Below are 15,768 nucleotides of genomic sequence, written 5' to 3'. Positions count from 1 at the left end.
CACAAACTTTTGAAGCTCTCTCAAATGTCAGGAAAATATTAAAATTATATTATTAATTCACTGAACTCATCTTTTATACCCTATAGATAATATATATTTAATAATCCCATTTGTTAGATTATTATTTATCAATTATTCAGGAAAATATTTAATTCATTTTCACTAATTTTCTACAACATAAACATGTGGACACTTCCCTTAATAATCAAGAAAATGCCACTTAAGTAGAAAGATGTAAAAATATACATTTTTGTCATATGAATTTGGATAACAGCTATGTGAAATCCTGTTCCCAAACATATTATGAATTTATTTGTTGTTGTTGTTTATTGCCATTGAGCTGGTTCCAACACATTGAGATCCTGTATAGGTTTTTGAGGAGTGGGTGGTGAGCTTGAACTGTCGACTTTGCCATTCAAACAAAATTTGCAGTCCAGCACATAAACCCACAGTGCTATACCAGCACTCCTTAAAAGTTATATAGATAGAACCTCTACATGTGTACAATAGTCAGAATTTGCCTTAAGAATCTAATCTACTTTGCTTATCAAGAAGATAGGAACAGAGAAAATTACTTGTTCTTAGGTATCATTGAGTCCATTCTGACTCACGGAGACAGTGTACAGGATTTCTGAGGCTGTAAGTTTTTAAACAAGCAGAAGCCTCATCTTTCTCCTGTGGAGTGGCTAGTGATTTAGAACTGACAATCCTGTAGTTAGAACTTAAATCCTTATCCTAACTGTTTTAAGCAAATATTGAAAATTAACCTTTCATTAAAACCATTATATAGAGTCATGGTAAAGATAAAAGACATGAAAAACATTCAAGAAATCAGAAAGTCACTGTTCAGGGTAAATAAATGGAAGTTTTGTTTCTGGATAAAATAATGGTAAGAATGTTTTAATATTTTTGTCTTTTTTAAAAACACATAGAGAATGGAAGTTATTTAAAAACAATGGGAATACTAATAATACTATAATTTATTTAAATAGAGCTGTCTAGACACCTGGCATTTGAATGGCATTGTACCATAAACAATGGACTGCTAACCACAGCTCAGCAGTTCAAATCTATCAATCACTCCTCAGAAATCCTATAAAAGGTCACTAGAAATTTTAGTAAAATAATGGATGTATTTCTCACATATAACCAAAGTTATATAAACCCATGACACAATTCTATTCTTTTCTTCCTTCCGTCTTTCCTTCCTTCCTTCCTCTCTTTCTTTCTTCTTTCCTTCCATTGGAACAATTACAATAACAATTTTCTGATACTGCATATCCCAAAAACATTGTTCTGGGATTATTATTCAATACTTTCTTTACTCAATCCCAAGTAGTTTTTTTTTTTTTTTTTTCAATTGTCTTCCTATAGAGCCCTTTTAAATATACTGAAATTAATTAAATAGCTTTTATATAGTTCATGGAACTTGGGAACATCTTGGAATATTTCTAAGTTTAGAAAGTAATATATTCATAAAATTGTATTCTAGAGAGGATGTTAATTATTTTTTAGAGTTAATTAGTCAAGAAGGAGAAGAAGAACATACTTACTCCTTTGTGATTAGATATGCCCTTTACACAGAACAAATCCATTATATGAAAATGAATTTAAATATCAAACCTGAGCATTTGTAAAGTGAATACATTTATTATAATCTGATACATTGCTGTAGCTTTCCCTAGTGCATGCATGTAAAATACACCTGCTGACTAAATATATGTTATGTATTTAACTCAGAGTTTTTTTTTTTTATAATAACATCCTTTGTACAGAGTTCAGTACATACACACATATGCACATATGATTTTCATTTAGATTATGTACAATTATTTCTTTAAGAGGTCATTAAGAAAGCCAAAAAGCATTTAAGTCTTCAATGAAAACCAGTGCCTTTGCTCCTCCTTCTGGTACTGTGCAGAACTAAGCTGAATTTGGATACTTCAGGTACTTCGGTGGTGCAAGTCACAGCTACAGATGCCGATGACCCTTCATATGGGAACAGTGCCAGAGTCATTTACAGCATACTGCAAGGCCAGCCTTACTTCTCTGTGGAACCTGAAACAGGTTAGGGAAAATAAATCTCTTTTTGCTAATTCTGTGACTTTTTTTTATTTTTATACCTAGTAAGAAGATGAGTGAGTAAAGTAAAATGCTGATATTAACACTTGATGAAAGTACAAAGTTAAATGGAAGCCTAAATGGAAATATAATCATTTTTATATTTTTAGTCATGGATTTTGATCATTATAAAATTCATATGTTATTCTTTAGGAATAAAGAAAGATCACAAGTTACAAAATACTTATATTAAACCATGATTTTAACAATTTCTGAACAATTAGAATTCGTAGCAAAGCCTCTTTTGTTTTAAAAAGATCACTACTTTAAATTGTTATTTGTAACGATAACATGAGCTTTTCTATTTTCTTTAAGGCATCATCAGGACTGCTTTGCCAAACATGAACAGAGAAAACAGAGAGCAATATCAAGTTGTCATTCAGGCCAAAGACATGGGTGGCCAAATGGGTGGCTTATCAGGGACCACCACAGTGAACATCACACTGACAGACGTCAATGACAATCCACCTCGCTTCCCCCAGAGTAAGCTCTTTCATGATCTTTCCACAGGACAGAGTTTTTGAATAAAATAATAGTAGCTGTTATTTGCCATTGAGTTGATTCTGACTCAAAGAAACCTTATAGGAACACAGTAGAATTGCTCCATAGGGTTTCCAAGTTTATAAATCCTTACTGAAGCAGATTGTTGCATCTTCCTCCCTTGGAAGAATTCCAATCTCTGACCTTTCAGTTAGCTGTTTTGGTACCAAGGCCCCATTTAAAATAATAGTAATAATAAGCAACTGGCAATCATTTAATTAAAAAAACAAAACAAAACTATGCTATATAAAGCAATAAAGCTTGTATTTCCTGATGATCTCACTGTTGCTTAAATATATAATTAAATATTCCAGTCATGTTTCACTCATCAAGAGGGGTGCTTTCAATCACCTACCTTCTTACTTTTTGCTTTTTTTTCTAGTTAGAAAAAGAAAAGATGCCATTAAAACAAACAAAAAAGTCTGTGTCTTGCATTTATAATGGATGTGTTTGCTTTTACTTAGACATTTAATATAGAGAATTTGAAATTCATGGTACATTTTTCAAGTTGAAAATTTAATTTTATGTGTTAAAAAGTACTCAACTAAAAAAGATATTATAGAAAAAAATCTTGTATATTAATCAAATATGCATTTAGTGCCATTATATTTTAAAAGGTAGCCATACTAGAAAGTCTATGTACCTTTAATCTCTCGGTCTATTTCTAAATCTGTTTTGTGCTATGTAATTGTTGTTGTTGTGTGCCATCGAGTCGATACCAATCCATAGTGACCCTGTATAGAGTTTCTGAGGAGTAGCTGGTGCACTTGAACCACCGACCTTGTGATTCAATGAGACTTAACAGCCAAGCACATTAACCCACAGCAGTACACCAGGACTCCATAATAACCCCTCATAATCTCAAAATATATTAAGAACAAATTAAAAACATTTCCTCTGCACATATATTTTTATCTTCCTCTCTTATATATATTGACTATACATGAAACTAGTGTACGGTGAAATTAGATCTAATAGACATGGCCAAGACAACCAATTATCCTAGTTTTACAAAGGATGTCATATTTCAAGATGGAATGAACCAAATGTTTGGGAATGTGTCAGAACATGAATACTGTTCATATATTTTGTTCATTTTAGTATAATTATTCTGCATTATTCTATAAGTTGTTCCCTAAAATTATTTTTTTGTTTGTATTTTGGCTTAAATATATGTGTAATAAAACATCTAAAGTATTTTACATTGTGATAAATGTAACAGTCAGTAGCAATATTTATATTATTATACTAATTAATCAAAATGAATGATAGCCAAGGAACCCACTGTGATTTTTTAAAAAGCGTTTGGCCTCTTTTTTATGATATTTTAAAAATCAAATTTAGATTATGAATAGCTGCTTGGTATAAATCAGATTGTTTAAAACCATGTACAGAATATAAATTTCATGTAGAAGTTTGTTCAGCAGACTAACCACATCCTCTATGTTATTGCCGATGATTCTCTTGCTATGTATAAGTCCATCAGGCATGCCACAGTGATACCATGCCCCAGAATCCATAGAGAAGGGTGTCAGTTTATGGTCTTTTCAAAGAATTTGGCTTTAATATACCAGACTTTGTCATTGATTATGAAAATAAAATGAAATAAAAAATAATCCTTTAAATTTCTATGGAACACGCCAATAGAGACATAATACTAACACTTACTATTATATTCACATATATATTTCTAACTCCCATTTAGCTTGATCCTGTTACCAGAAGATTAAAAGCACATGTCGTAGAAAATGAGACATAACTAATTAATTATTTATGTACAGAGAACAAGAATATTTCTGGGGGGAAAAAAGAAGTATTCTATCTTTTTAATGTCATTAGGATGACTGCTATACTAAAATGCTCAGGAAAATATGCATTTGTATATAGAATATAATTTACCTCCAAATGATCAATTTTAATAAACAAATTGATGGATTCTAATTAAATAGAGAATTTAAATGTAATAACTTTCAAGAAAAAGCCCATTTTATTTGTGTGTTTTTTCCTTTGTTTTAATTTTCATGTTATTTATTCAACATTTGGCAAGTGTTTCTATTTATTGTAATGGGTGTCTCGTAGACACGTTACACAGTCCCTGATGTACAAGTAATGCTGCTACTATTACTGCAAATACTAGTTTCCTCTTTGTGAATGGAACTTTACTATTAACAGCAAATTCTTTATTGTCTTCACATATTTTCACAACAAATTATTGAGACCAGCAATATTAACCTTCAAAAAATGACACCAGTCAGCCAGTTCACCACACTTTCTACTCTTCCAGGTTCAATAATTTACTACATTGGCCACACAGAATTCAGATGGTATACTCACAATTATGGAGTTTATTAATGAAGCTAAAAGTTTATACCACCACTTGTCTGTCAGTTTGTCATACTGTGGTGGCTTATGACTTGCTGTGATTCTGAAAGCTATGCCACCGGTATTTTAAACACCAGCAGGGTTACCCATGGTGGACAGGGTTCAGATGAGCTTCCAGATGAAGACAGAGTAAGAAGAAAGAGTGACGAACTATTTCCGAATATTTAGTCACTGAAAACCTTATGAATTACAGAGAAACACTGTCAGGTATAATACCGGAAAATGAGCCCTTCAGGTTGGAAGGCACTCAAAATGTGATTGGGGAAGACATGCCTCCTCAAAGGAGAATTGACCATGATGAAGCAAATTGAGTAAAGCCCATGGAACCTTCATTTGCTGATGGGGCACAACTCAAAATGAAGGGAAATAGCTGTGAAAATCCATTGAGAATTGGAACAAGGAATGTATGAAGTATGAATCTAGGAAAATTGAAAGTTGTCAAAAATTAAATGGAACACATAAACATCGATAACTTAGATATTAGTGAGCTGAAATGGACTTGTATTAGCCATTTTGAATCTGAAGAACACATGGTTTACTATGCAGGTAATGAAAAAATGAAGAGGAATGGTGTTGTATTCATCCTCAAAAAGAATATCCACATCAGTCATGAGGTATAACGCTGTCTGTGAGAGGATACTATCCATGCACCTACATGGAAGCCCAGTTAATACCACTATTGTTCAAACTTATGCACCAACCACTAAAGCCAGTAAGGATGAAATAGAAGAATTCTACCAACTTCTTCAATATGAAACTGTTCAAGCATGCAATCAGGATGTATTGATAATAACTAGTGATTGGAATGCAAAGGTTGGGAGCAAAAAGGAAGGATCAGTAGTTGGAAAATATAGTTTCGGTGATAGAAATGATGCTGGAGAATGCATGATAGAATTCTGTAAAATCAATAATTTGTTCATTTTAAATACTTTCTTTAAACAGCATAACAGATGACTATACACATGGACCTCACCAGATGGAACACATAGAAATCATATTGACTACATCTGCAGAAAGAGATGATGGAAAAGCTCCATATTATCAGTTAAAATAAGGCCAGGGGCAGACTGTAGAACATACAATACATTACTCATATGCAAATTCAAACTGAAGCTGAAGAAAATGAAAAAAAATTCCACAAGGACCTAAATATGACCTTAAATATATCCCACCTGAATTTAGAGATCATCTAAAGAAAAATGGATACATTAAACACTAAAGACAAAATACCAGAAGAATTGTGGGATGAAATCAAGAACATCATACATGAAGAAGGCAAAAAGGCATTGAGAAGACAAGAAAAAAGGAAAAGGTCAAAATGAATGTCAGAAGAGACACTGAAACTTGCTCTCTAGCATAGAGATGCTAAAGCAAATGGAAGAAACGATGAGATACAAAATCAGAACAGAAAATTTCAAATGTCAGCTCAAGAAGATAAAACCAAATATTACAACAAAATGTTCAAAGATCTGTAATCAGAACACCAGAATGGAAGAACACGCTTTGCAGTCCTCAAGCTGGTGGAAATGAAGAAAAAATTCAAGCCTTGACTTTCTTTATTGAAAGATTCTCTGGGCACATTATTTAATGATGCAGAAAGCATCAAGAGAAGATGGAAGGAATACACAGAGTCATTGTACCAAAAATAAATGGTTAATGTTCAAGAGTTAGCATATAATCAAGAGCCAATGATACTGGAGGAGGAGGTCCAAGATGTATTGAGGGAATTGGCAAAGAACAAGGCACCAGGAGTTGATGGAATCAAATTGAAATCTTTCAAGAAAGTGAGGTGGCACAGGAGGCACTCACTCATCTCTCCCAAGAAATTTGGAAGACAACTATCTGGTTAATTTATTGGAATAGATCCTTATTTGTGCCCATTCCAAAGAGAGATGACCCAATGGAATATGGAAATCATTGGACAAGCACTTTTATATTCCATGCGAGTAAAGTTTTACTGAAGGTAATACAGAAATGGCTGCAAGCATACATTGACAGAGAACTTCCAGAGGTTCAAGCCAGATTCAGAATAGGCTGTGAAAAGAGGTATAACATGGCTGATGTCTGATGGGTCTTGACTGAAAGCAGAGAACAACAGAAAAATGTTTACCTCTGCTTTATTGACTACACAAAGGTTTTCAATTGTGTGAATCATGACAAGCTACGGACAACATTGGAAAGTATGAGTATTCCAGAACACTTAATTGTGCTCATGAGAAATCTGTACATGGACAAGAGGTAGTTGTTTGAACAGAACATGGGAACACTGAATGATTTAAAATTAAGAAAGGTGTGCAACAATCTTGTATTCTTTCACCATACTTATTCAACTTGTATGCTGAGCAAATAATCTGAGAATCTGGGTTATATGAAGAAAAACATGGCATCAGGATTGGAGGAAGACTCATTGAGCACCTTTGATATGCATATGACACAACCTTGCTGCCTGCAAGTGAAGAGGACTTAACATATTTACTGATGAAGATCAAAGAGCACAGCCTTCAGTATGGATTACATCTCAATGTAAAGAAAACAAAAATCCTCACCACTGGACCAATAAATAACATTCTTATCAAAGCAGAAAAGATTGAAATTGTCAAGGACTTCATTCTTCTTGGATCAACTGTCAACACTCATGGAAACAGCAGTAAAGAAATCAAAGGACGGATTGCATTAGGCAAATCTGCTACACAACACCTTTTCAAAGTGTTGAAAAACAAAGATATCACCTTGGGGTGCGCATGACCCAAGCCATGGTATTTTCAAGAACCTCATATGCATTAGAAAGCTATACAGTGAATAAGGAAGACCATAGAAGAATTGTTGCTTTTGAGTTATGGTGTTGAAGGAGAATACTGAAAGTGCCATGGACTGCCAAAATAACCAATAGATCTGTTTTGGAAGAAGTGCAGCCAGAGTGCTCCTTGGAGGCCAAGTATTCCAAACTTTTTCTCTCATACTTTGGACATATTGTCAAGAATGACTACTCGCTGGGGAAGGATATCATGTTTGGTAAATCGGAGGTCAGAGAAAAAGAGGAAGACTCCCCAATGAGATGGATTGGCCAAGTGGCAGCATCAATGGACTGAAGCGTGGCAACCATAGTGAGGTTGGCCCAGGATCGGGCAGTGTTTTGTTCTGCTATGCATAGGGTCACTATGAGTCGGTACCGACTCGATGGTACCTATGAACAACAGGTTACAATTAAGGATGAGAAATGCTAAATATACTGTTCCCAAATTTTTACAATGACAGTTAACTCTCTTAACTACTTACAGCTATAATACTATCAGTGTCTCCTCCCACCTTCTTTTACCCAACCTAGTAAGGTCAAGACATTGTTTATTAGAAGTTACAAGAACTAGTTGTAGAAAAACTATGTAGAGTAATTTACTATTCCACATAACCCCATTTCATATGTAAGAAAGCATAAGGACAAAACAGTAACTAAGTATTAGTAATGCAGTGTTGGGTTGAAATTCAAGTCCAAAATTGGATGTACATAATACGTTTACAATAATTTTAGAGCATCCTGTATTTGGCTTGTTATTTAAAATATATAAATGTAGACATAATTTATAGACTTTTATTTCCTAATTATCTTTCTTCTATGAATATTTACGACCATATCTTACTCCTGAGAACATTCAGTCATGGCAATTAGAATGCTATTTGATAGCATGATTCATTTAAATCTGGAAAACCAGATTTCAATTGCTAGAATGAGTTAGCTGTTCAACAGTCATGAATTGCAGAGAAAACACCTTTTATATAGATCATTATATGTTTTGTTGTTAAGTTAAGTGAAATTGAGTCAGTTCTGACTCATAACATTCAGACCCATTATTATTATTTTGATTGCCTTCATTGTACAAAAGAGGAAAGGAGGCTAGGATGAAATCAATAAAATAGAGCAGACCAGGGATTGCTGATAAAAATAGAATGCAAACCATATAAGTACACAACATGTGTAATTTAAAATTATTTATTAACTATCTTAAATAAAAAGCAGGAGACCTTTCTTTAATTCATATTTAATAACCATCTATATTCGTTGAATTAGTATTTAATAATCACCTGTAATACTGTCCTCTAATTTAATCAATGAGGAACTTGTACATGAACCAAGAGGCAGTTATTCAAAAGAACACTGGTATTCTGAGTGGTGTGAAATCAGGAAAGAAGTGTGTCCAGGTTCTATCCTTTCGCTGTACTTAGTTAAGCTGTATGCTCAGCAAATCATCAAAGAAGCTGGACTATATGAAGAAGAACATGGGATCAGGATGGAAGGAAGACTCATTAACAGCCTGTGATATGCTGATGTTACAATCTTGCTTGCTGAAAGCAAAGAGAACTTAAAATACTGATGAAGATAAAAGACCATAGTCTGCCATATGAATTGCACCTTGATATAGAGGAAACAAAAAGCCTCACAAGTCAACCAATGAATAACATTATGACAAATGGAGAAATGATAGACATTGTCAAGACTTCAATTTGTTTGGATCTAAAATCATCGTTCATGGAAGCATTAGTCAAGATCAAATGATGTAGTGCATCAGATAAATTTGCTGCACAAGGTATTTTTAAAGTTTTCAGAGCAAAGATATCAGTATGAGGAATAAGGTGTGCCTGATTCAAGTCAGAATATAGTCAATTGGCTCATATGCATGTGAAAGTTGAACAGTGAATAAGAAAGAATTGATACATTTGAGTTACAGTGATGGAGACAAATATTAAAAGTATTGTGGACCACCAAAAGTACAAACAGATATTTGTTGCATGCAGTACAGCCAGAGTATCCCTTAAAGGCCAGGATAGTGAGACTTAGTCTCTCATACTCCAGACATGTTTTCAGGAGGGACCAGTGTCTCATGAGGGACATCATCCTCGGTAAAATGGTGGGTAACCTAAAAACAGGAAGAACTTCAAAGAGATAGACTACAGTGTCATCAGTGATGGTGTAAGGATGGCACAATTTCAATTAGTGTTTCTTTCTGTTGTTCATATAGTCACTATGAATCAGAATTAACTCAAAGGAACCTAAAAACAAGTAATCATTTTAAAAAGTGACATATTTTGCCTTACTCTTTCCACTCTTTAAATCTTATAGACACCCAGTTACAGCAAGTTTTCTTACTTACATCAAGTCTTAATTTGAGCTAGTCACATTTCCAGTCAATAATCACCTGTGTCTGGTGGCTGCTATATTAGACAGCTTAGAAGAACATGGAATCACTCTGCATGAGTGCCATCTTTGTTCTTCGGTGTTATCCTTAACATAGAATTATGGTGCTGTATAAGACTAGTTTAATGTGTATGGATAACATAGCTCAGTGCAGTTTTCAATGAGTGTCACTTTATTAATTGGTGGTATGGGCATTATTTTGTTATTATTATTGTTCCATTGCTGTTAAATCTCATACAAATCATTTAACCATTCATGGGCAGGTCTGCTGTGTTGTTATTGGCAATTCACAGGTTAAGCACTGGATTTCTAATGAAAAGATCTGTGGTTCAAACTCACCAGTTGTTCCTCAAAAACCCTATACTGCCTCATCAGCATTTAATAACAACAATAGTCATTTATACAGTTTAGCTAATATAAATTATTTTTTAAAAATATGCTGTGATATTGAATGGTAAAATCTCAGTCACTTAGAGGGGATAGAGACAGAATCCATCACAGATGTCCTGCTTCATTGTACAGCTTATTTCACTGTGTGTATCTATAATACTCATTCTTAACTAATAGCAATATTATCCCTCAGGAGACTCTGACAATGCCTTAGAATATCTTTGTCTCAACTGGTAGGGACTATTGGTAGGGATGCTTCTTAACATGTTTATGATTCAGATGATAAAGATATATGAAGCTCAACTGTCATTAGTGCCAAAGTTGAGAAACTTGATATGTAATATGAGGAATAGTGCATGTGAAAATATATATATCATTCATGCTTCTAAAAATATTTATGATACACATCTTTTCACCAAACACTGTATTATAAACTAAGGATATGTTGTTGTTGTTGTTAAGTGCCATCGAGTAGATTCCAACCCACAGAAACCCTGTATAGGATTTCCAAGGAGCAGCTGGTGAGCTTGAACCACCAACCTTGCAATTCAAGACTTTGCAGTCTGACGTGTTAGCACATAATGCCAAACTAAGGATACTGTTGTTGTTGTTGTGAAGTGCCATCAAGTCGGTTCTGACCCAAAGTGACCCATTATAGGAAGGGCTTCTGAGGAGCACCTGGTGAACTTGAACTGCCGACCTTGCAGTTCAAACGGCTTTGCAGTCTAGCTCATTGACCCACAGCGCTACACCAGGACTCAAACGAAGGATATAGTGATGGTCAAAAAAAAAAAAAGGTCTAGTTCTTGTTCCTATCCTCTTTTTCTTAGATCAGGGAGGTTAATTATACCTAAGTAACTACCTTGTTTATTTACAAACAGTTGATTCAGCCTTAGGCAAAATGGGGAATAGTGAGATAGTTTCAGAACAAGCATGTTAATTTGAATTGGAAAATCAGGGAAGGCCTCACTATAAAATACATATTTTATCTTAACTCTGCAGGATGAAATATGTCTAATCACACAAACAGAGGGGACAAACTTCTAGTAAAATCCTAAGATGAGAAAGTGTGTGTCAGGAAGTGAAGAGAGGTATGGCTAGATAGTAGGAAACAGCAAGGAGAGTGTTTGGGAGATGAATTTAGAGAGCTTCTGTTTATAAGGACAGTGACATTTATAACAACCACATAATTGTCTGCCTTTTCTAAGGTATCATTATGTTATTGTGGTTTCAGAAGGACTAAGGTTTGCCTGACACAAGCCAAGATATTTTCAATCACTTCATATACATGTGACTACAAATATGTGAACATCAATGTTAATATATGGACATCAAGATGAATTTCAAAGAGAGGAGATGAATTGAAAGGTTAAAGGGGCACATTAACTGAGTTTCAAAAAGATTTCTTGTTCCTTTGATCTAGATATTAATATGCATTCTTCACTATCAAAACTATATATCTATTGAAATTATTGAAAATCCTTGGGTAATTTGAATTGATTTAATTTAATTATGAACATTATTGTGTTTGCTGTTGTCAGTTTGGCTCTGATTGATAGTAACATTCTGTGTAACAAAGCAAAATGAATCATTTCCCATTCCTGTGGCAACTTTGTGGTCTTTGTTATTTTTTATTACACTCTGGTGGTTAGTCTATTAATATAACTCATCAAGATTCTCTTTACCAAACATTATGTTCTTCTTCAGTGATTGGTCCATTGTGATAATATGCACAGTAGAAATGAGTTGAAATCTTGGGCAAAGTTCTGTGATCCAGAGGGTTTCTGTAGTCTAACTTTAGAAATAGTTTAAAAAGTTTGTTTTTTACTTTCCAGTAACAGTTACTGTGTTTGAAATTATAACATTGAGATTAATAAGTATTATGCTTTATTATCTAGCAGGAGAGAAAATACTTTAATGTAAAATGATAAAGGCAATGCAGAAACTATGCACATAGCATAGTCCATAAAGATAATCATCTACATCCTAGTTTATTCTACTGTCTAGGATCTTAAATATTTCTTATTGCCAACTAAGATAGAACCGTTGGTCTCTTCCTATGTGGAGCAAAGGTTGATGAAGCAAACAGAAGACACAGAGAAACAATTAGTACAAAGGACTAATATCCTACATGGTCCACAACTTCTTGTGGTCTGAGAACAGATGCACTAGATGGTGACTAACTAGTATTAACAACTGTGCTGATCAGAAACACAATTGGTTAGAGTGAATAAACTGTCAAATAAAATTGAAATTCATAATAAATACCAAATTTCCAGGTCTAATAGAGATTGGAGGAACCTCCAAGACTATTGGCCTAATTTGGACCTGAAGCCATTCATTCAGGATGGCATCCAACCAAAATTATAGACTATGCTATAAAATCAATAATAACATAAGGGTATTGTGCTCCTTAGAACAATAAACTACAAAAGATCAAAAGTGCAACATGTCCTCAAAAGTAAAAATGAAAGGGCAGTGAGGGTTAGGGGAACTGGACAATGGAAATGGGGAATCTAGGGTGGCAATGAGAAGCGTGCTGCCATATTCAGGGATCTCAAGTAATGTCATAGAACAGTTTGCTTTTGAACTATAGTTTGCAAAACTAATCTAAAGCACAATAAAATGTTAAAAAAAAAAAGAAAGAAAAGAAAAAAAATCTCAAAAGAGAATGCAATGGGCATATAGAAGAAAAGAAATTTATACAACTATGGGCCTGGAGAATGAGGGTGTCTTTTTCAGTGGAAATGTTTTAGAGAATTTGTCATGTAAACCCAAATTCTTTGTCAAAGTTACTAGTCATCCCGAAGGATGGGAAGATAAGATAAGTTTAGACAGCTGGAAAATTAGCAAAGCTACTGATTTATGAAGAGCAGGGAAAAAAAAAATAAAATAAAAACGATAAAAGCATCCATGGGCTCAAGCATAAGAGCAATTGTGAAGATGTTGCAGGATGGACTAGCATTATGTTGTTTGTTATACATATGGTTGCTATGGGTCGGAAATGACGCCACTTTGTACCTAACAATAGCAACTCTGTGTGTTTTCTTAGCTTGAGGCTACACAAGTAGTGGAAGTGGTTTGTGATAATCTGCAGAACTGAAAATTAGCAGTTTAAAACCATTGTTTTAAACTGGAAGTTGTTTCTGTAAAGACTACATCCAAGAAAACCTTATACAATTTAAAATAAATAAATAAATAAAATAACAATAATTAAAAAAAAAAAACAAACAAAAACTTTGTGTAGCAATTCTGCTACATGTATAGGGTGGCCCTGAGTCTTGGGCTGAATTGACTGTACCTAACAACAACATCAATATTCTATTCTATGTATTTTTCAGATATTGGGGATACTGTGGTCAAGAAGGTACCTAAGCATTTAGTGGAAGAGATAGGAATGCATATACATATGCATACACATATTGTTGTTGATAGGTACGGTCCAGTAGATTCTGAATCAAAGCAACCTTAGTCTCAACAGAACAAAACAGGTTCTGCACTACCTTCACAATCTTTCAGTTTGAGCCCATTGTTGTTGCAACTCTGCTAATCATCCTCTTAGGGGTCTTCCTCTTTTTCCCTGGCCTTCCATTTTACCAAGCATAGCATCCTTCTCCAGGGACTGGGCCCTCCTGAGAATACATCTGAAGTATTGAGTTGTGCCCCATCAGCAAATAAAGTTCCTGAAAGCTTTACTTCTTTTGCATCATCATGGTCAACTCTACTTTGAGGAGGCACTCTTCCCCAGGTGTATTTTGAGTGCCTTCCAACCTGAGGGGCTCATGTTGTGGCACTCTATCTGATAGCATTCCATTGCTGTTCAGTGACTAAACAATCAGAAGTAATCTACCTCTCCTTCATCTAGTCTGTCTTAGTCTGCAAGTTCAGCTGAAACCTGTGGTACTTAAGTACCTGCTGGTATTTAAAGTACTAGTGACATAGCATTCAGCATCACAACAACAAGCAAGTCATCAAACTTGACAAACTGACAGACAAGTAGTGGGTGGTGGGCTTGCATATCCTATTCAGGGCTGTGAATTTGAACTGCCAACCTTGTGGTTAGCAGTCCAGTGATAATTCTACAGCACAGTGCCATTTACCTTATATCTACCTATTAATATGCCCTTTAATGAGTACTACAGATCTGATTCCTTGCTTTCCTACCACTCAAAGATGCAATGGTCCTTGAATTTAGTCACGTTTTATGGTGCTAACTTTGGGGAAATGTTTTATTTTTTTCACCTTACATATAACTGCCTGGTATTCCACATTAATAGATCAGTCACACTCACCCTAGGCCCTTCCTTCTAGAGAAAAAGGGAAACTAGCCTGTACAGGGTTGCTATGAATCGGAACGGACTCCACGGCACATAACAACAACAACAAGCAGTTGAAAGACAAGTAAAATTTGCCACCATAGGTGATGCGCAAACCTAAAACATAGTTCCAGCAGAACTCAGCTCTTTGTTCATATTGATGTGCATTCTCACATATCCTACCACAGAGACAAAGACAGAAAGCACATGATTTCTATATCCTTCTTAACTGTGAGTGGGTTCCTTAGCAACCCAGCTCTCATAGACCAATGCTCCTGGAATACTCAGCAGTTTTGCTCATAGCTGCAGTGGGCAAGTGGAAATTGAGAATCAACAGCATGCAAATTTATGTTAATGCAAATTTAGCTGAGCCTTTATGAGAAGGAAAAATCCCCTGCAAACAAAAGATCTTTGTATGAATGAGTGATTCTATCTTTTGTGTTTATTTGTCTATGAACCTCTGAAGACAAATTTCAGGCTATTATTTCAAATGTATGAGATGTTGATATGATAATGATTAAATAAGCATCCAGTTCTATATCAAGGATACTGATGAGGAAAAATTTACAGGTATATAACTCTAATGTGGTGCTGTAGGATAACTAAGACTGCTAATCTCAAGGATAGTGGTTCAAACCCATCATCCACTCCTCAACAATTCTACACTGTGTTGTTGAGACAGAGTTGACTGGACAGCACTTAACAACTACAATGACATGTGTGTGTATATATATATATATCATACTGAAGGAAGATGTTCAAGGGGCGTTGAAGGAATTGGCAAAGAACAAGACACCAGGAATTGATGGAATAAATATTGAAATCTTTCAA

At 34.6% G+C, this 15,768-nt stretch overlaps 1 protein-coding gene across 1 annotated transcript in view; it reads left to right on the top strand.

Moving 5' to 3' along the window:
- CDH10 (cadherin 10, type 2 (T2-cadherin)) overlaps positions 1-15,768 on the top strand; it is a 154,359-nt gene that overhangs the window by 63,605 nt on the left and 74,986 nt on the right. The window contains exons 3-4 of the mRNA XM_006873667.1: positions 1,948-2,067; positions 2,437-2,604. Coding sequence (XP_006873729.1) covers positions 1,948-2,067; positions 2,437-2,604 — 288 coding nt within the window. The remainder of the gene's footprint in view (positions 1-1,947; positions 2,068-2,436; positions 2,605-15,768) is intronic.

Source organism: Chrysochloris asiatica, unplaced genomic scaffold (assembly GCF_000296735.1).
Source record: "Chrysochloris asiatica unplaced genomic scaffold, ChrAsi1.0 scaffold00248, whole genome shotgun sequence".
Taxonomy (NCBI): Eukaryota; Metazoa; Chordata; class Mammalia; order Afrosoricida; family Chrysochloridae; genus Chrysochloris; species Chrysochloris asiatica.
This window is presented reverse-complemented; position numbering and strand designations above follow the sequence as displayed.